At 62.7% G+C, this 21,972-nt stretch overlaps 1 protein-coding gene across 1 annotated transcript in view; it reads right to left on the reverse strand.

The window, feature by feature from the left end:
- The window catches only part of KCNH2 (potassium voltage-gated channel subfamily H member 2), a 130,375-nt gene that overhangs the window by 69,857 nt on the left and 38,546 nt on the right, over positions 1–21,972 (reverse strand). Inside the window, exons 3-5 of the mRNA XM_077809546.1 lie at positions 20,783–20,947; positions 18,788–19,231; positions 13,967–14,181 (exon numbers count right to left, since the gene is read on the reverse strand). Coding sequence (XP_077665672.1) covers positions 13,967–14,181; positions 18,788–19,231; positions 20,783–20,947 — 824 coding nt within the window. The remainder of the gene's footprint in view (positions 1–13,966; positions 14,182–18,787; positions 19,232–20,782; positions 20,948–21,972) is intronic.

Below are 21,972 nucleotides of genomic sequence, written 5' to 3' on the forward strand. Positions count from 1 at the left end.
CCCCCCCCCCCCGCCAAGATGGACTTGGCTGTAACTTCTGTTCCCTGTGCTGACAAGCTGTTCTACGACTAATAACCTGTCTGTGTCACACGCTGGCTGGGAGTCACAGCTGGCTGCGGAGTGTGGGGCTGGGCCCTTTGGGGCATGTGAGGCTCCCCAGCTGCGGGGAGCTCATGGGGTGAACAGGGGGCTGATTGCTCTGAGGTCAGACCCAGGAGACGCTGAAGCTTGCCATGGTGAGAGTACGCTCTGACTTCAGGGTGAGCGGTCCCAGAGCACCCAGCTTGGGACCCTGTGACAGACATAAAGAAAAGCACACCTAGTACAGTCTGAAACGTGAACGACTAGAAAGATTTTTTAAGAATTGACAAATGAAGGAAACTGTTTCTGGGCTTGTTTCGTTGAAATGAAGATGGTTAATGTCATGGAGTCCCCGGGCGATGCTCTGGAACTGCTCCCTACAAAGCCAGGCAGGACTCTGGGGAAGTCGCCCTCCTGTGAGCAGCCTGTCTGCAGGACACACAGCTCACCCGGCTCCCACCTTCCTGGGTCTGACCTCGGAGCCTTCAGCATCCTCTGCCCCTCCGTGCGCTTCCCACAGCGAGTCCGCCCAGGCGGGGTCCTGGGGAAGCCAGAGGGTCCTGCCGCCCAACTCCGCAGTCAGACGGGACTCTCAGCCAGCCAGTAAAACAGAAGGTTTATTAGATGACACGAACATGGTCTAACACAGAGCTTGGAGGTGCAGAGAACAGGACCCCTCAGCTGGGTCCATTTTGGGGGGCAGTGAGCCAGACAACCATGTCTGTCCTTCACTCCATGTCCCAACCAGCCCCAAACTGACTCCCCCTCCAGCCCCTCCTCCTTTGGGCTTTGTTCCTTTCCCGGGCCAGGAGGGCACCTGATTCCTTTGTTCTCCAACCCTTTAGCTCTCACCTTGCAGGGGAGAAGGGCCAGGCCATCAGTAGCCAGGAAACAGGGTGTCGGCCATTCTCTGCGTCCAGACCCCTGCCCACACCTGTTCTCTAGGGCTCTGGAATGATCATACACCCTTATCCCATCACCTAGATACTTAAGAACTGAGGCACCCCCACACTATTCAGAGGAAACATTAAGAACAGTCCCGCTTTGTCACAGTTAAAAGCAGCATTTCTGTCTACACAGTAAAGCTCCAAAGCTGCGTGAAGTCACCATTCAGCTGGAAACGTCGGAAAGAACCACAACATTGTGTTCAGAGTTCCCAACAACCTCCGTTCGCAGGTGTTCGCAACGCTGAGGTTCTGCTGTACCCAACACTTCCCAAGACCAGCGCCCGCGGCAACCCACATACCTGATGCCCGTGGCGACCCACATACATGACGCTCAGGAAGACCCAGATACCCAACGCCCACAGCAACCCACATACCTGACGCTCAGGAAGACCCAGATACCCAACGCCCACAGCAACCCACATACCTGACGCTCAGGAAGACCCAGATACCCAACGCCCACAGCAACCCACATACCTGACGCTCAGGAAGACCCAGATACCCAACGCCCACAGCGACCCACATACCTGACGCTCAGGAAGACCCAGATACCCAATGCCCACAGCGACCCATATACCTGACGCTCAGGAAGACCCAGATACCCAACGCCCACAGCGACCCACATACCTGACGCTCAGGAAGACCCAGATACCCAACGCCCACAGCGACCCACATACCTGACGCTCAGGACGACCCAGATACCTACTGACCGCGGCGGCCCACGTAGCTGATGGCCACGACGACCCAGATACCCGACGCCCGCAGCGACCCACATACTTGACGCCCATGGCGACCAACATACCCATCGCCCGCAGCGACCCACACAGCTGCTGCCCACGGTGACCCAGATGCCCAGCGCCCGCGGCGACCCACACAGCTGATGCCCACGGTGACCCACATACCTGACACCCGCTGCGACCCACATAGCTCATGCCCGCAGTGACCCAGATGCCCAGCGCCCATGGTGCCATGGGAGCCCAGCCTCTGCAGAGCCATGATGGCCCAAACCCCGGTGAGACCCAGAAATCCAACACAGACACCCCAAAACGGGTGCTGACCCTACTCCTTAGGTGCTCAGGAACAGCCCAAATGCAGGGATACAGAAAGCCCACGTTACAGCAATCTGCTGAGAAAACACCCAGGTCATACGGCACCCAACATCCAATTCCCACATCACCCAAAGCCTGTGTGACACCAACTGCCGGCACGTCACAGCAGACAATCCCCTCAACTCAGATACCCACCACCCGCAGTGATACCCAGCACCCATGTGACCAAATACCCAACACCCACAATGAGAGCCAGCACCCATAGGCACAGATACACAACACCCACAGTGACACCCAGCACCTACGGCCACAGATACCCACCACCCTCAGTGACACCCAGCACCCATGTGACCAAATACCCAACACCCACAATTAGAGCCAGCACCCATGGGCACAGATACCCAACACCCACAGTGACACCCAGCACCTACGGCCACAGATACCCACCACCCTCAGTGACACCCAGCACCCATGTGATCAAATACCCAAAACCCACAATGAGAGAAAGCACCCATGGGCACAGATACCCAACACCCACAATGAGAGCCAGCACCCATGGGCACAGATACCCAACACCCAAAGTGACAGTCAACAACCACGGGCACAGATACCCACCCACAGTGAGAGCCAGCACCCATGTGATCAAATACCCAACAACCACAATGACAGCCAGCACCCATGAGTACAGATACCCAACACCCGCAGTGACACCCAGCACCCATGTGACCAAATACCCAATACCCACAATGAGAGCCTCCACCCATGGGCACAGATACCCAACACCCATAATGAGAGCCAGCACCCACGGGCACAGATACCCAACACCCCCAGTGACACCCAGCACCTACGTGACCAAATACCCAACACCCACAATGACTGCCAGCACCCACGGGCACAGATACCCACCACCCACAGTGACACCCAGCACCCATGTGACCAAATACCCAACACCCACAATGAGAGCCTCCACCCATGGGCACAGATACCCAACACCCATAATGAGAGCCAGCACCCACGGGCACAGATACCCAACACCCCCAGTGACACCCAGCACCTACGTGACCAAATACCCAACACCCACAATGACTGCCAGCACCCACGGGCACAGATACCCACCACCCACAGTGACACCCGGCACCCATGTGACCAAATACCCAACACCCACAATGACTGCCAGCACCCACGGGCACAGATACCCACCACCCACAGTGACACCCGGCACCCATGTGACCAAATACCCAACACCCACAATGAGAGCCTCCACCCATGGGCACAGATACCCAACACCCATAATGAGAGCCAGCACCCACGGGCACAGATACCCAACACCCCCAGTGACACCCAGCACCTACGTGACCAAATACCCAACACCCACAATGACTGCCAGCACCCACGGGCACAGATACCCACCACCCACAGTGACACCCAGCACCCATGTGACCAAATACCCAACACCCACAATGAGAGCCAGCACCCATGGGCACAGATACCCAACACCCATAATGAGAGCCAGCACCCACGGGCACAGATACCCACCACCTGCAGTGGCACACAACACATGCAGGCATACAAATACCCGCCATCCGCAGAGACACCCACCACCTGCAGGCACACACATACCCAACACATGCAGTGACACCCAGCACCCATGGGCACACAGACACCCAACGACCACAAGGTGGAAAAGGGAGCATGGGACCTCCCAATCCCCCATTACATTGCATAGACTCCTTGATGCTGGGACACTGTGCTGCTATGTGTTCCCACTCCCCACACGCATAAGATCTAGATCTGCTTCTACTCACTCCCCTATCACAGGAGTTAGGCGGTTTAGTCCCGGGGTTCCCCCCACTCAGGCCGATCCCTTCCTTCTGGGGTCCCCGCTGGTTTTCGCCCCCCCCCCACCTTCTTCCACCTAGGATTCCCCAGGGGTTTGGCCGCCCAACCTTCCAGGGTTGGGGTCGGGTGCTTGCTTCGAAAGGGGCCTTCCTTGCGTAGTCGGGTCAGTTCCCTGGCTGTCATCTGTCCTTCTACCAGCATGATCATCTCGTCGTAGGTGGACGGTTTGTTCTTGCCTACCCATTTGCGGAGATCTGGTGGCAGTCCCCACAGGTAATGGTCCATGACCAGGGTCTCCAAAATCTCCTCCAGCCTGCACACCTTGGGCTGTAACCACTTCCGCGTGAGGTGTATGAGGTCGAATAGCTGGGACCTCGGGGGTTTGTTCTCCTGGTATTTCCTCTCATGGAACCTCTGGGCCCTTACCGTTGCTGTTAACCCTGATCGTCCTAGGATCTCTGCCTTCAGATGGGTATAGTCAGTGGCATCCGTGGCAGGCAAGTCAAAGTAGGCCTTCTGGGCCTCTCCATACAAAAAAGGGGCGAGAATGCTGGCCCACTGCTCCTGGGGCCACGCCTCACGCTGAGCAGTCCTTTCAAATGAGAGGCGATATGCCTCTACATCATCTCCTGATGTCATCTTTGGCAGACAACCAGTGGCCTTCAGGGTTCACCTCCCGTCAGACCCCCGGGCCTGGGTGGTGAGGATCTTCAGCTGGTCCACCACCTCCCTCAAGAGGGCACAATCTTGGGTCACCTGGCCCATTAATAATTGGTTGGTTTCCTGCTGTAGCTGCATAGACCCCTGTTGCACCATTTCCTGAACCCGGGTGGCCTCCTGCTGGGCACCGTGGCTTGCAGCAGAGTTCGCACCACCTCCTCCATCGTGGTACAAAACAAAACCCCAAAACACCAGTGCGCCCTTTTTTTTTTTAATCTCTTTCTTCCATCACACTGTGAACGATGATCCCACTTCTGACAACAGTTCTGGAAAAGTTCCGACCTTCTCTCAGTGGGTCCCATGCTTCCAGGCGGATTATGCCAGCCTCAGAGACTCACTGTGACCTTCCATGTAACCCTTCTTCCTCTGGGGTGAAGGTCACAGCCTACTGAGCCATTTTCATCATAAGCCAGCAAGGGAGGTGGGAAGAAGCAACCCTCCTTTGCACAGTCTCTGTTGCTTCACAGTCTCTGTGATTCATCGGGGGGCGGGGGGGAGGAAAAGGGGGAGCCCAGGCCCACCCTCTACTCCGGGTTCCAGCTCAGGGACCCTAATAGCAGCAACCCTTGGTAGGTTTCAGAGTAGCAGCCGTGTTAGTCTGTATTCGCAAAAAGAAAGGGAGGACTTGTGGCACCTTAGAGACTAACAAATTTATTTGAGCATAAGCTTTCGTGAGCTACAGCTCACTTCATCGGATGCATTCAGAACCATCAGCTACACAAGTGACCCACTGAGAGAAGGCAGACACACCTTGGGACTCAGCCAGGTGTGCAGGGCCCTGCCTATGGACAGAACTCTGAGGTGTTTCCAGGCCAAGTGATGGGCAGCTTGTCCTTGGGACAAAGAAAGCAGAGACCACATGGCAAGAGACTATAAACAGCTGCTGCAGCTTCTCCATCTGGTCTTCAATCCTGCTTCCGACCTCTGGAGGGACTTGGCTACAAATGGAAGCTCTGAACAAAGGACTCAATGACCCATCCCAGCTGGGGATGTTCTCCAGAGACTTGATTTGAACCTGCCGTTTATTCCATCACTGCTACAAGCCTGAAACAAGAACTTTGCCATGACTGTATGTCATTGATTCCATTGAACCCATTCTAGCTCTCATCTCTATCTTTTTCTTTTTATGAATAAACCTTTAGATTTTAGATTCTAAAGGATTGGTGACAGTGTGATTTGTGGGTAAGATCTGACTTGTGTATTGACCGGGGTCTGGGGCTTGGCCCTTTGGGATCGAGAGAACCTTTCTTCTTTTACTGGGGGATTCGTTTTCATAATCATCTGTCCCCATAACGAGTGGCACTGGTGGTGATACTGGGAAACTGGGGTGTCTAAGGGAATCGCTTGTGTGACTTGTGGTTAGCCAGTGGGGTGAGACCAAAGTCCTCTCTGTCTGGCTGGTTGGGTTTGCCTTGGTGTGCATAGAAACCCCAGCCTTGGGCCATAACTGCCCTGCTTTAAGCAGTTTGTCCTGAATTGGCACTCTCCATTGGGTCCTGCCAGAGCCAGCATCGCCCCCACCTGACTAACTGGGAGGCTTTTTACTAGTTTCAGCCAACCCCAGATTGGCTTCAGGTGCCCCAATCAACCTAGCTGTCTTCACTGCTTTCTGGAAGACTCTTAGTTGGACCCAGGTGTCTTAATTGACCTGAAGCAACTGCCATTTGTTTACCCTGGTAACAGGGATTTATTTAGCCTGGGGCTAATATATAGGGTGACCAGATGTCCCGATTTTATAGGGACAGTCCCAAATTTTGGGTATATTTCTTATATAGGTTCCTATTAGCCCCCACTCCCTTCCTGATTTTTCACACTTGCTGTCTGGTCACCCTACTACTATGTCTGTCTCCAACCTTTTCCCGATAGCCACCTGACCTTGCCCCGTCACATAACGCAGCACCCACAGCACTCACGGGCACAAAGATACCCAAAACCCACAGAGACACCCAGCACCCATGAGCACACAGATACCCAACACCCATGGTGACACCCAGCACCCATGGGCACAGAGACACCCAATACCTGCAGTGAGAGCCAGACCCACGGGCACACAGGTACTCAGCACCCGCAGGGACACTCAGCACCTGCGGGCGCACAGATACTCAACACCTGCTGTGACAGCCAGAACCCCCAAGCACAGATACCCAGCACCCCAGTGACACCCATCACCCAGGGGCACACAGACACCCACCACCAACCGCAGGGGCAGCCAGCACTCACAGAGACACTGTAACCCATGGTTACACCAGTACCGAACACCACTGACCACACAACACCTGCTGGGACACAGATTTTGAAATGTGAACCCAGCAACCCCCCAAGTCACGGCCAGGCCATTCCCTTGACACACGCCATCCCCAGCACCAGGAGGACGCAGTGACGTCCAGCCACCTCTAACACCAAAACCCTGCTCCCTGGCAACCCACCCCTACGGGGGGCAGTGGGAAGGGGAGGTCAGGGGGTGCCGGGCTCTGCCGGGGGAGGGGAGCAGGACTTGGGGGGGGCAGTGGGGAGAGGCAGTCAGGGGTTGCCGGGCTTTGCAGGGGGAGGGGTGCAGGGCTTTGGGGGGCAGCAGGGATGGGCAGTCAGGGGGTACCAGGCTCAGGAGGGGGAGGGGTGCAGAGCTTGGGGTGTCAGGGGGTGCTGGGCTCTGCAGGGGGAGGGGAGCAGGCCTTGGGGGGCAGGTGGGAGGAGCAGTCAGGGGGTGCAGGGTTCAGCAGGGGGTGGGGAGCAGGGCTTGAGGGGGCAGTGTGGAGGGGTAGTCAGGGGGTGCCAGGCTCTGCAGGGGGAGGGGAGCAGGGTGTGGGGGGGCAGTTGGGAGGAGCGGTCAGGGGTGCAGGGCTCTGCAGGAGGAGGGGTGCAGGGCTTGGGGGGGCATTGGGAGGAGCAGTCATGGGGTGCAGGGTTCAGCAGGGGGTGGGGAGCAGTGCTTGGGGGGGCAGTGTGGAGGGGTAGTCAGAGGGTGCCAGGCTCTGCAGGGGGAGGGGTACAGGGCTTGGGGGGCAGTTGGGAGGAGCGGTCGGGGGTGCAGGGCTCTGCAGGGGGAGGGGAGCAGGGCTGGGAGGGCACTGTGGGGGGGCGCTCTGGGGTATAAAACGCTCCTGTCTGCTATGTGCTAAAGCCAATGCCACTCAGTCCAGCCTGCTGTAAATCTAGATCAAGCCATCTGGGGTAGGATATGGGGGAGGGGAGGATGTTTGTCCCCCCCCCAGAGAACCCCTGTCGCCATGGCAGCTCCATCCCCGGAGCTTCATGGGGCCCACCAGCCCAGCCCTGCTAGCCCCACACTGCTGGTCCCCAGGGCCAGGGGTGCTGGCCCTCCACTGGCCCAAGCCCCCAGCCCCCAGCCACAGCCCTGCCCTCCTGTCCCTCAGCCCCTTCCCTACGCCCCAGCCGCCATCCCGTCCCCATGCCTCTACTCCATTCCCCAGCTCCTGCCTGCCCCGTCCCCATGCCCCTACCCCGTGCCCCAGCCTGTCCTGTCCCCGGGCTCCTGCCCTGTGCCCCAGCCCCTGCCCCGTCCTTGTGCCCCAGTCCCTGCCTGTCCTGTCCCCTGCCCCAGCTTCACCATGCCCCTCCCCCATTCCCCAGTCCCTGCCTGCCCCGTCCCCATGCCCCTGCCCCGTCCTCATGCCACCTTGCCTACCTCCTGTGCCACCAGACTGGAGATGCGGACGGCGCGGCGTACCCGGACGTGCTTGTGGTCGCCCTCGGGCTGCGTGCCACTGTCCTTCCTGCCCTGGGACATGGCAGGTGCTGGGGGCTCTCAGATCTGGGCCCCCCACATCGTGTGCTCACACCCCCATTCCCCTCCATGTCCCATCCTGCTGCCAGCACCCGACCACATGCCAGGTCCTGAGCCGGGGCAGCCTGGAGCTCCAAGCAGCGCGGCTGGGTTCTCTGCTCACACTGACAGATGGAAGAACAGTACTGGCCTGCCCGCCCCTGTGCCCACCCACGGGGAGGGGCCTGCCCTGCCCCCCGCCCTCCCCCTCTGCACTGGGGCTTGCGCTTTCCCATCCCCTGCCTTCCCCCTGGCTCACCGGCTGCTGGCTGCCCCTCCCCACCAGGCCTGTCACAGCATCTGAGCCCCCACCCCAAGTTCTCCTGCTGATGGGAAACTGAGGCACCGAGAAGGGATGGGCCTCACCCCAGGTCACCCAACAAGGCAAAGAATGAGCTGCCAAGAGGACCCAGGAGTCCAGATTCCCAGTCACCCCACCTCCTCCTGTGCCATCATTCACCCTGGTCTCCTCCCAGAGCTGAACCCAGGCATCCTGACTCCCAGCCCCCAATCCTGTTCTAACCATCAGACCCTACTCCCCGCCCCCCAAGCTGGGGATGGAACCCAGGCATCCTGACTCCCAGCCCCCCCACCCCTGCTCTAACCACTAGACCCTACTCCCACCCCCCGACCCGAGCTGGGGATGGAACCCAGGCATCCTGCCTCCATTGTAGCCCTCATGGGGAGGGGGTGAGCGCCCTGGGATGCCCGGAAGACCCCGCCCCAGCCCTGACCATTGCTGACGCTGCTGACTCACCCTGCGCCGGCGCCAGGAGCAGGCAGCTCACAGTGTCCCTGGCAGCCAGCAGCGAGTGCGGGGGCAGGCGGGAGAGCCCAGCCGAGGAACACGCCGCGCATCCCTAATGGCCAGAGAGCCCCCTGCCAGGCGCCGTCACCCATCACTGCCCCCACGGCGGCACCCATACGCTGGCACAGGCCTTGGGCCGCCCCGCAGACCACACCTGCCCCGCAGGGCCAGTGTTCGGAGTGGGTCCTCACAGGCACCCTGTGGGTGGGGACATTCTCCCCTCCCCATGCTCCTGTGTAACCAGCCCCCTGCCTCACCCCAGGGGCCAGATCTCAGCACTGGGGGGGAGCCCTGTGTAACCAGCCCCCCGTCCCAGGGGGTGGTGAATGCTCTGGATCCCCAGTTCCCACCCACATGCCTCAGCCCCTCCCCAGCTGCTGGTGGGCTCTGGTGGACACCCCGGCGGCATGCCGGGAGCCAGGCCGGTGCCACGCAGCTCTCCGTGGTCACTCCGTGCCCTAGCCCACCAGAGGGGCCGTGGCTAGACACACATGGAGTGAGCCCAGCTGTAGGCGCAAGGGGATCCCAGCCCACCCACTGCTGCCCCCCCCGTAGCAGAGCGGGCATCCCTGGGTCCAGCCCAGGCCAGCACCCTCCCCTGTGTGCCAGGCCCAGTGGCTAGTCCGAGAGCACGGTGACCTTGAGCGAGTGCTGCAGGAACAGGGAGGCGGACGGAGGGCTGGCTTGTACGGCTGCTGTCACTGCAGCTGATTCACGGCTCTGTCTGGGAGCCCCGTGCCCACACCCCACCCGCCCGCCCGCCCTGCTCCCTGTGCCGGGAGTTAGAGCTGCTGTAAAGCCGCCCGCGGCGTCCTCTCAACAACGTCCCCGCCCTGCACACGGCACCGTCTGCTCCACATGGGCCTTGCCGTGCTCCACACCCAGCTCCCCCCGCCCTGCCTGGCTCCCCCCGCCCTGCCTGGCATCTGGCTCCCTCTGCCCTGCCCGGCACCCGGCTCCCTCTGCCCTGCCTGGCTCCCCCCACCCTGCCTGCCATCTGGCTCCCTCTGCCCTGCCCGGCACCCGGCTCCCTCTGCCCTGCCTGGCTCCCCCCACCCTGCCTGCCATCTGGCTCCCTCTGCCCTGCCCGGCGCCCGGCACCCGGCTCCCTCTGCCCTGCCTGGCACCCGGCTCCCCCCGCCCTGCCTGGCACCCAGCTCCCTGCCTGGCATCTGGATCCCTCTGCCCTGCCCAGCACCCGGCTCCACCCACCCTGCCCGGCACCCGGCTCCCCAGGCCACCTCCACCCTGCCCCACGTGCTGCCCACTGCTGCCCTAGACCTTGCTCCCGGCTGCCGCCTTCTGCTCCCCCAGGCCTGGCCTGGCCGCTGCCCGCTGCTCCCAGTATGTGAGGCTCCCTGTGCCATGTCTCTGGATGACTGCCCAGCTCTGCCAGGCCCCTGGCCGGCCTGAAGCACGTCCCAGGCTGCAGCATGCGAGCCCCTACCACTGAAATGCAACCACACCAGGCCATGCTGTGCCTCCTGCAGCCCAGTGCTGCGTCCCGAGATGGGCATGGCCAAGCCACACAAGCCCAGTCACCCCCACGGTGCCCAGAACTGTTCCTGCCCTACCTGGTGCAATGGCCGGCGCCTGGCGGTGAGCGCCAGCGAGAGGGGGAGGGGATTACCGGGCCGCCAGCAGCAGCGCAGGGATTAATGTCACTGCCAAGGCCCTGGGGCTGCTTCGCTCCTTAGCAGCTGGAGGGGAAGGAGCCCATGTGGTGCGGGGGGGAGGGGTTGAGGGTGCTGGGGGGGGCCTGCCCGGCATAGCCCTGTGGGGAGCATGCCCTCCTCTGGAGCACCAGGGCAGGCTGCGAGAGCCCACTGCCCGAGGGCACTGCTGGGAACACTGGGGTCCCCAGGGGCGCATACAGGGCCCTGCCGCAGCGCCCCGGTGCCTGGGGGCTCGCCACCTTCCCCAGAGGCACCTGGCCCTGGCTGTGCCCAGGAGCAGGGCTAGCTCTGGGGGGGTCCCCATGTGGCTGCGTGTGCTGGCAGCATGCACACGCATTCCCGGGAGGACGGCCAGGCGTGTGGGAGCACACGTGCCTGTTGCTGTGTCGCTCAGCGTGTGCACACGCATGTTGGGGCATGCTGGCCCCTCCATGCCCCTCTCCGGGGGCTCCCCACCCTGCGCTGCCCGTGCTCCCTCCTCGAGGAGCCGTGTGCCAGCCCGATGGGCAGCAGGGTGCAGTCACAGCTTCTCCCCGACGCCCCACGCGGCCTCGGCCCACAGCGCCGGCCGCTCCCACAACGCTTCCTTCGCTCGCCAGCGCTTTAACGGTAAAAGCCAGGCCAACGGCTTGCCCCCCCGAGCACGAGACACACACAGAGCCCCTGTCTGCCCACAGTCCACGGGGAACCACGCTGGGGCCAGCACTGACTGCCACCTGAGAGCGCCCCCCAGGGCCCCCACCCCGCTCCCCGTGGCCCAACGCCCCCTGCCGAGCCCCCGCCCCGCTCCCTGCAGCCCCCGCCCCCTGCCGAGCCCCCGCCCCGCTCCCTGCAGCCCCCGCCCCCTGCCGAGCCCCCGCCCCGCTCCCTGCAGCCCCCGCCCCCTGCCGAGCCCCCGCCCCGCTCCCTGCAGCCCCCGCCCCCTGCCGAGCCCCCGCCCCGCTCCCTGCAGCCCCCGCCCCCTGCTGAGCCCCCGCACCATCCCCGCAGCTCCCACCCCCTGCCGAGCCCCCGCCCCGCTCCCTGCAGCCCCCGCCCCCTGCCGAGCCCCCGCACCATCCCCGCAGCTCCCACCCCCTGCCGAGCCCCCGCCCCGCTCCCTGCAGCCCCCGCCCCCTGCCGAGCCCCCGCACCATCCCCGCAGCTCCCACCCCCTGCCGATCCCCCGCCCCATCCCCGCAGCCCCCGCCCCCTGCCGAGCCCCCGCCCCACTCCCCAGCACCCCCTGCCGATCCCCCGCCCCGCTCCCTGCAGCCCTCGCCCCCTGCCGAGCCCCCGCCCCGCTCCCTGCAGCCCCCGCCCCCTGCCGAGCCCCCGCCCCGCTTCCTGCAGCCCCCGCCCCCTGCCGAGCCCCCGCCCCGCTTCCTGCAGCCCCCGCGCCCTGCCGAGCCCCCGCCCCGCTCCCTGCAGCCCCCGCCCCCTGCCGAGCCCCCATCCCGCTCCCTGCAGCCCCCGCCCCCTGCCGAGCCCCCGCCCCGCTCCCTGCGGCCCAGCGCCCCCTGCCGATCCCCCGCCCCATCCCCGCAGCTCCCACCCCCTGCCGAGCCCCCGCCCCGCTCCCTGCAGCCCCCACCCCCTGCCGAGCCCCCGCCCCGCTCCCTGCAGCCCCCGCCCCCTGCCGAGCCCCCGCCCCATCCCTGCAGCCCCCGCCCCCTGCCGAGCCCCCGCCCCGCTCCCTGCAGCCCCCGCCCCCTGCCGAGCCCCCGCCCCGCTTCCTGCAGCCCAGCGCCCCCTGCCGAGCCCCCGCCCCGCTCCCTGCAGCCCCCGCCCCCTGCCGAGCCCCCGCCCCGCTCCCTGCAGCCCAGCGCCCCCTGCCGAGCCCCCGCCCCATCCCTGCAGCTCCCACCCCCTGCCGATCCCCAGCCCCACTCCCCAGCACCCCCTGCCGAGCCCCCGCCCCGCTCCCTGCAGCCCCCGCCCCCTGCCGAGCCCCCTCCCCGCTTCCTGCAGCCCAGCGCCCCCTGCCGAGCCCCCGCCCCATCCCCGCAGCTCCCACCCCCTGCCGAGCCCCCGCCCCGCTCCCTGCAGCCCCCGCCCCCTGCCGAGCCCCCGCCCCGCTCCCTGCAGCCCCCACCCCCTGCCGAGCCCCCGCCCCGCTCCCTGCGGCCCAGCGCCCCCTAGTGCTGTCTTGGGGCATTGCGGCCAGCATTGACTCAGCCCCTGGCCCGCGGCCCACTGCATCTGCATCTCTTTGGGTCGCTGCCCAGGCCTGGCTCAGCCAAGGCCTGAGGAGGTGGCTGCAGACACTGCTCTGGCCCCCAGCCACACACACCTGCCCTTGCAGCTCTGCCCCAGGGCCCAGCCACCTCCCCCTCCCAAACCGAGGCACCCCTCCCCCCACCAGACGCAGCCCCCTGCCCCCAGGTCGAGCACTCAGCAGCCCCCTCACACCCCATGGGCTCTGTATTCTGGAAGGCAGAGGAGGTCGCCATCGCCCAACCCACAGCCCCGTGCCCAACCCCAAACTGGAACGGCTGAGCTGGGGGGTCGCTGGGAGGTCTTGGTGACCCCACAGGCCTGTGCATCACGCCCTGGATCCCAGCCCCAGGGCAGGCAGGGGATGTGCATGGAACTTCCTGAGCACCGGGCAAACCGAGTCTGAGCCCAGTCCCCTGGCATACCCTGCCCAGCCAGGCCCCAGGGAGGCCATTCGGCTCCCCGGCTGTCCTCTGCCAGGCACCTCGCTGCCCTGTTCCTAGAGCAGAGCAGCCGCTGCTATGGGCCCATGCCAGCCCTGGGCAGGCACAGCACGGCAGCACACCACCCGAGCTAGAGACGGGAGCCAGCCCTCGGGCAGCCGCATATCACGAGGCAAATGCCCCACTGGGAGCCCGCCGGGCAGCCTCCTGCACTGCCCCAGCACCCACTGGCTTGGCACTCCCTGCCCCCCAGCCTCCCGGCAAGGCTGCTGTGTGGAGCCCAGCCCAGCTAGCGTCAGCCTGTCCCACCGTGTGCCCCAGAACTCAGCCCCACTCAGCCTGCCATCACAGCCGCCCCCGGCAGGGCCCCAGTGGGCCTCACCGCTCTCCCCGCTCCCGGCAGGAAGCACCCCCAGTGGGCCTCACCTGGGTGACCTTCTCGGTGACGTTGTGCGTCCGGTCCTTCAGCTTGGTGGGCGCGATGATCTCCCGCTCGCTGGACGGCGACGTCAGGAAGGCCTCGGCCTTGAAGTCCACGAAGTTGAGTGTGATCTGCGGGATCCTGCTGATGGTGCGGTAGCGCATCAGGTCTGAGTCCGAGGTGGAGTTCAGCAGGCTGCTGCGCAGGTTGTTCATGGCCCCTGAGGACAAGAGGACGCGACGGTCGGGGGCAGCCTGGCACACAGGGCCCAGCTCCTCTGCACAAGGCAGCAGCTCTGGGAACGGCCTGAGAAACAAGGAGACACTGGCATAGACGGGCCCCATGCCAGTGTCCCAGCGCTCAGTCTTGGCAGGACTGACCCCGTGCCAGCTCCCCTGGGGCTCGGTGTGGGCGGGACTGACCCCGTGCCAGCTCCCCTGGGGCTCGGTGTGGGCGGGACTGACCCCATGCCAGTGTCCCAGGGCTCGGTGTGGGCGGGACTGACCCCGTGCCAGTGTCCCAGGGCTCGGTCTGGGCGGGACTGACCCCGTGCCAGTGTCCCAGGGCTCAGTGTGGGCGGGACTGACCCCGTGCCAGTGTCCCAGGGCTCGGTGTGGGCAGGACTGACCCTGTGCCAACTCCCCTGGGGCTCGGTGTGAGCAGAACAGGCCCTGTGCCGGCACCCCAGGGCTGGGTGTGAGCAGGACAGACCCGTACCGGTGCCTTGGGGCTGGGTATGGGCAGGACAGACCCGTACCGGTGCCTTGGGGCTGGGTGTGGGCAGGACAGACCCGTACTGGTGCCTTGGGGCTGGGTGTGGGCAGGACAGACCCGTACCGGTGCCTTGGGGCTGGGTGTGGGCAGGACAGACCCGTACCAGCGCCCCGGGGCTGGATCTTGGCAGGACTGATCCCGTGACGGCGCCCCAGGGCTGGATCTTGCAGCTGAGGGGCAAGAGGCAGGCTGTGGGGGCTGGGCTGGGCTCTGGATGGGGAGCTGTGCCAGTGGACATGTGCTGAGTAGCTGTCAAGCTTTTCCCTTTGGGGTCTGAGGGCTATAGCCCTGCTCCCCGGGGGCCAGGGTCCTGGCGGAGGGAGACGGGGAGGCCCCTCCCCATGGGAGTCCATCTGTCCCCAGCCAGTTAATAGCATGGTCCCCAATGCGATAACGGGGCAGGGGCTGAACAGGTAACTGCTGTCCCTGCTATACTCCTCCGGATGGAAGAGTGTAAAAATATTCCTCAGGTGTACAGGAGGGAAATCAGGAAGGTCAGATCACACCTGGAGTTTGTGACGAAGAAGGGACTGTTCTTAATGTTACCTCTGAATACTGTGTGGGTGCCTCAATTTCCCCTCTGCAGTTCTTAAGTCTCTAGGGGGTGGGGTAAGGATGTATGATCATTGCAGAGCCCTAGAGGGCAGGTGTGAGCAGGGGTCTGGACACAGAGAATGGCCAACACCCTGTTTCCTGGCAGCTGATGGCCTGGGCCCTTCCCCCCTGCAAGATGAGAGCTAAAGGGTTGGAGAACAAAGGAATCAGGTGACCTCCTGGCCCGGGACAGGAACAAAGCCCAGAGGAGGAGCATAAGCATATTTGAGCATAAGCTTTCGTGAGCTACAGCTCACTTCATTGGATGCTGTAGCTCACGAAAGCTTATGCTCAAATAAATGTGTTAGTCTCTAAGGTGCCACAAGTCCTCCTTTTCTTTTTAAGTATCTAGGTGGTGGGTGATTGTTGCAGAGCCTTAGAGGGCAAGTGTGTGCAGGGGTCTGGACACAGAGAATGGCCAACACCCTGTTTCCTGGCAACTGATGGCCTGGGCCCCTCCTCTGCAAGGTGCCAACTGAAGGGGTTGGAGAACAAAGATATCAGGTGGCCTCCTGGCCCCGGAAAGAGACAGAGGTGAGAGGAGGGGCTGGAGAGTTTCAGTTTGGAGCTGGGTGGGGAAATGGAGGGAGTCTTAGATGCGGCTCTGGCCTCCCTGCCCCCCAAGACGGACCTGACTGACGGTCCTGTTCTCTGCATCTACAGGCTCTGTGTTAGACCATGTTCCTGTCGTCTAAAAAACCTTCTATTTTACTGGCTGGCTGAGAGTCACGTCTGACTGCGGAATTCGGGTGGAGGACCCTCTGGCCCCCCCAGGACCCTGCCTGGGCAGACTCGCTGTGGGCAGTGCATGGTGTGAGAAGGGGATGCTGAATGCTCCGAGGTCAGCCCCAGGAAGGTGGAAGCCGTGTGAGCTTCTTGCCCTGAAGACAGTCTGTTCCCAGAGCTGGCTCCCCCAGAGTCCTGACTGGCTTCGTATGGAGTAGTTCCAGAGCATCCCCCTGATGGCTCCGTGACAAGTCTGACAATCTAGCCAACTTTCTATCCACCTTTAGTCCATTCATCCAGCCCATACTTCTTTAACTTGCTGGCAAGAATACTGTGGGAGACTGTGTCAAAAGCTTTGCTAAAGTCAAGGAATAACACGTCCACTGCTTTCCCTTCATCCACAGAACCAGTTATCTCGTCATAGAAGGCAATTAGATTAGTCAGGCATGACTTGCCCTTGGTGAATCCATGCTGATTGTTCCTGATCACTTTCCTCTCCTCTAAGTGCTTCACAATTGATTCCTTGAGGACCTGCTCCATGATTTTTCCAGGGACTGAGGTGAGGCTGACTGGCCTGTAGTTCCCCAGGTCCTCCTTCTTCCCTTTTTGAAATATGGGCACTCCATTAGCCTTTTTCCAGCCGTCCGGGACTTCCCCCAATCGCCATGAGTTTTCAAAGATAATAGCCAACGGCTCTACAATCACATCCGCCAACTCCTTTAGCACTCTCGGATGCAACGCATCCGGCCCCATGGACTTGTGCACGTCCAGGTTTTCTAAGTAGTCCTGAACCACTTCTTTCTCCACAGAGGGCTGGTCACCTCCTCCCCATGCTGTGCTGCCCAGTGCAGTAGTCTGGGAGCTGACCTTGTTCATGAAGACAGAGGCAAAAAAAGCATTGAGTACATTAGCTTTTTCCACATCCTCTGTCACTAGGTTGCCTCCCTCATTCAGTAAGGGGCCCACACTTTCCTTTGCTTTCTTCTTATTGCCAACATACCTGAAGAAACCCTTCTTGTTACTCTTAACATCTCTTGTGAGCTGCAACTCTGTCATGGAGTCCCCGGTCGATGCTCTGGACCTGCTCCCTTCGAAGCCAGGCAGGACTCTGGGGAAGTCGCCTTCCTGTGAGCAGCCTGTCTGCAGGACACACAGCTCACACAGCTTCCACCTTCCTGGGTCTGACCTCGGAGCATTCAGCCTCCTCTGCCCCTCCATGCGCTTCCCACAGCGAGTCCGCCCAGGCGGGGTCCTGGGGAAGCCAGAAGGTCCTGCCCCCCAACTCCGCAGTCAGACGAGACTCTCAGCCAGCCAGTAAAACAGAAGGTTTATTAGACGACAGGAACATGGTCTAACACAGAGCTTGTAGGTGCAGAGAACAGGACCCCTCAGCTGGGTCCATTTTGGGGGACAGTGAGCCAGACAACCCCGTCTGCCCTTCACTCCATGTCCCCAGCCAGCCCCAAACTGAAACTCCCTCCAGCCCCTCCTCCTCTGGGCTTTGTCCCTTTCCGGGCCGGGAGGTCACCTGATTCCTTTGTTCTCCAACCCTTTAGCTCTCACCTGGCAGGGGGGAAGGGCCAGGCTCAAATAAATTGGTTAGTCTCTAAGGTGCCACAAGTCCTCCTCTTCTTTTTGCGAATACAGACTAACATGGCTGCTACTCTGAAACCTAGATACTTAAGAACTGCATAGGGGACACTGAGGCACCCAGAGAGTATTCAGAGAAAACATTAAGAACATTCCCACTTCGTCACAGGGCTCAACGGATAGTGATCAATGGCTCCATATCTAGTTGGCAGCCGGTATCAAGCGGAGTGCCCCAGAGGTTGGTCCTGGGGCCGGTTTTGTTCAATATCTTCATAAATGATCTGGAGGATGGTGTGGATTGCACTCTCAGCAAGTTTGCAGATGACACTAAACTGGGAAGAGAGATAGATACGCTGGAAGGTAGGGATAGGATACAGAGGGCCCTAGACAAATTAGAGGATTGGGCCAAAAGAAATCTGATGAGGTTCAACAAGGACAAGTGCAGAGTCCTGCACTTAGGACGGAAGAATCCAATGCACCGCTACAGACTAGGGGCCGAATGGCTAGGCAGCAGTTCTGCGGAAAAGGACCTAGGGGTGACAGTGGACGAGAAGCTGGATATGAGTCAACAGTGTGCCCTTGTTGCCAAGAAGGCCAATGGCATTTTGGGATGTATATGTACGGGCATTGCCAGCAGATCGAGGGACGTGATCGTTCCCCTCTATTTGACAGTGGTGAGGCCTCATCTGGAGTACTGTGCCCAGTTTTGGGCCCACACTACAAGAAGGATGTGGAAAAATTGGAGAGAGTCCAGCGGAGGGCAACAAAAATGATTATCATAGAATCATAGAAACACAGAATATCAGGGTTGGAAGGGACCTCAGGAGGTCATCTAGTCCCATTCCCCTGCTCAAAGCAGGACCAATCCCCAACTAAATCATCCCAGCCAGGGCTTTGTCAAGCCTGACCTTAAAAACTTCTAAGGAAGGAGATTCTACCACCTCCCTAGGCAACGCAGATGATTAGGGGTCTGGAACACATGAGTTATGAGGAGAGGCTGAAGGAACTGGGATTGTTTAGTCGGCAGAAGAGAAGAATGAGGGGGGATCTGATAGCTGCTTTCAACTACCTGAAAGAAACTACTACCACTGGTGCTGGGTGGCGGTGCCCTGGCCCTGCCCAGCGCGGGCCGGTCCCAGTACCTGTGCTGCCGTGGCGGTTTTGCCCCCGCCTGTCACCCTCGCCCTTCATGGCCTCGATGTCGTCGACGGAGGAGGCGCGCCGCACGCTGTGGCAGCTCTCCCGGGACCGGCTGCGCGACAGGCTGCAGTTGGAGAAGGAGGCGTCCAGGTGGAGGCGGTCCCTGTCGGCACGGGGTGACGAGTGGGTGACGGGGGGCTCCAGGCCTGCCTCGCCCAGTGGGCCCCTCCCTTCCTCCAGCTCCACCAGGGCCTTGCGCTCCTCCAGCTGGGAGTCCCGGCAGCTGTTATCCAGGGAGGAGGTGACATCGTCTGGGGCCCCTGACTCGCTGCTGGGCTTGGAGAAGTCCACGATAACGGCATCGGGGCCCCCCTGGGACAGCGACTGCTTGCTGGCCGTGAGCGCCAGCAGCGCCGGCAGCTTCAGCTTGAAGGACTTGCTGCGCCCTGTCGAGGAGAGGAGGTGACGGGGTGGGAGCGGCTCTTAGCGCTTTGCATAAATACCATGTGTGCCTCAGTTTCCCTGTGTGCTGTGTGGGTAAAGAGGGAGTGGAAGGGGGGTTTGCTGATGCAGGGGACCAAGTGTGACCTCAAAGAGCAGCCAGGACCCCGGACAATGGCCTGGAGATGGGGGACCCAGCAACTGGTGACAGGGAGCAGCCAGTTCTGGCCAGTGGGAGGACAAAAGGCTGAGGAGAGAGGGGCCGAGTGACCTGATCAGCTGGTTCCGGGGAGGGGGACAGGACAAAGGACAGAAGATAGAGGGGGCTCCAGGGGCCCTGGGACTGAAGGCAAAGGGGGGAGGGGATACAGGATCAGCTGGATGGAGGGGGCTGGGCTGGGACAGGGAGCAGCATGGGCCCATGGGGACGGGGACAGACCCAGCTGGACGCGGTGAGACTGGCCAGGCCGAGAGTCCTGAGAACGGCCCGGGCTGGGTCCAGACGCTCCATAAACCTCCGGTGTGAGGCTGGCCGAGAGTTGCTGCCGGCTAGGGATGCGGGGGGGGGGGGGGGGGGATCGCGGGGGACATTGCTCCCTCTGGGGTGGAGAGATCGGGGGGGGGCATCGCTCCCTGGGGGGGAGATCGGGGGGGCATTGCTCCCTCTGAGGGGGGCCATCAGTCCCTCGGAGGGGGAGCTCTGGGGGCATCACTCCCTCTGGGGGGGAGATTGCGGGGGGAGGGATCACTCCCTGGGGGGGGAGATTGTGGCAGGGGGACATCACTCCCTCTGGAGCGGGAGATCAGGGCTAGGGGGCATAACTCCCTTGGGGGTGGGGAGATTGGGTGGGGGCATTGCTCCCTCGGGGGTGGGGAGATTGGGGCGGGGGCATTGCTCCCTCTGGGGTTGGGTTCCCTGAGGGGCCCACGGCAGAGCCAGGCTGCTGGAGGCTCAGAGAGGTGCGGTTCCAGGAGGTGGCGGGGCCAGAGGGCCTGACCCCGGAGAGTGGACACCGAGAAGGGCTGTCACACTGACGCGGGTTCCTCCCAGAGGCCGTACAGAGCCGAGAGAGCCCGGGGCCTGGGAGTCCAGGACAGAGGCCCCACGTGGGTCAGACAGCACCATGGCCATGCCCGGCCCTAGGGCATCCCCAGAATCCTGTGCCCAGGTGGGGAGCAGGCGAGGGTTGGACAGCCCCACAGCCAGCCTGCCCCAGAGCCCTGGGCTCAGACTGCAAGCAGGGCAGCTCCCATCCCTGGGCTCTGCTCCTCCCAGGCACTGAAGGCCTGGCTGGAGCTGGAGTGAAGAGCTGGAGAGGAGCCAGCTCCAGGACAGGCTCGGCTTGGGGCACAGCAAGGGGGGCCCGTTCTGTGGGACAGTGAACCGCTGGGTCCACAGGCTGCACGTGCCCAGCTCTGAGTGTCAGGAGTGTGCCAGGCCTCGGGCAGTGCCCCGTGGGACCGCACCCATTGGCGTGGTAGCCTCAGTCCCCCCCAGGGGGGACGAGGAGACGGAGTCTCTCCCTCCCTGTCCACGGAGCGCAGATGGGGCCTACCTGCAGGGAACCAGTTGGTAGGGGTCACCCAGTGGTTGGTGTCCTTGGCCGGGGAGCCCAGCAGCTCCTTCTCCAGCACCAGCTCGAAGTTGAGGATGAACATGATCACAGCCCCATTCTCGTTCTTCACGGGCACCACGTCCACCAGGCACAGGAAGCAGCTGCCTGCGGGGGCACCAAGAGGGTCAGTCCCAGCCCCTGCCAGCGGCACAGCCCGGCTCCCCCCTGAGAGCCTTTGCTTGCCTGCCCCCCGGCTCTGGCGCCCCAGGCAGCCTCCCCCAGGAGAACCCTGCCAGCACCATGGACCTGCCCACTCGGACACCAGCCCCAAACCAGCCAACAGAGCCGGGCGAGGGGCGGTGTCATGAACCTCAGAGATCCCGTGGGGGAGAACGACTGGGGGAGCAGGCTGGACGGGGCCGGGGGGGGGGAGGGGCTGGGGGAGCAGGCTGGATGGGGCTGAGAGGGGGAGGGGCTGGGGGAGCAGGCTGAACGGGCTGTGGGTGGAAGGGGCTAGATGGGGCCGTGGGAGGGGAGGGGCTGGGGGAGCAGGCTGGACGGGGCCCTGTAAGTGGCAGAAAAAGGCCGGGTGACTGCGGGGGCTGCACACACAGGCCTCTGACCCCGGGAAGGGGGGCAGCCCCTGTCTATGGGGCTCTCGCAGCCCCCACCTGCTTGCCCTCAGCCCCAGGCCCCGAAAGGCCAGAGGGCGCAATGGAGGGCTGTCCTCGGGGACCAGGAGGGGGGGCTTTGGGCAGATCTCCAGGCAGCCCCCTGGAGATGGCTCAGCCGGGACTGTCTCCCTGGGTAGGGGGCCCAGCAGGTGCCCCAGGCAGGCTGTGCTGGGGGCAGGGCCTGCTCACAGTTGGGCACCAGACAGGGTGGGGGCCCTGGATGGGCTTTTAAGCCACGCAAGGCACTTTCACAGCCACTGTGTTAATCCGGGCAGACGAGGCTCCTCCAGCTGCGAGCTCTCCAGGGACGAGGGAGCATCTCACCCCTCGCCCAGCCAGCCCTGGGCAGCCCTGGGCTCCGCACACCCCACTGGCACAGCCAGGGCCAGGGAGAGATCCCAGCCCATTCACACAGGCGAGGGAACTCAACATCTGCTCATGACCCAGGGCCAGACGGGAGCCAGTGCCCCCGAGAGGGAGCACAGCGGGTAGGCAGGACAGGGCAGGGCAGTTTGG

The sequence above is a fragment of the Eretmochelys imbricata genome, chromosome 2, assembly GCF_965152235.1.
Source record: "Eretmochelys imbricata isolate rEreImb1 chromosome 2, rEreImb1.hap1, whole genome shotgun sequence".
Lineage (NCBI taxonomy): Eukaryota > Metazoa > Chordata > Testudines > Cheloniidae > Eretmochelys > Eretmochelys imbricata.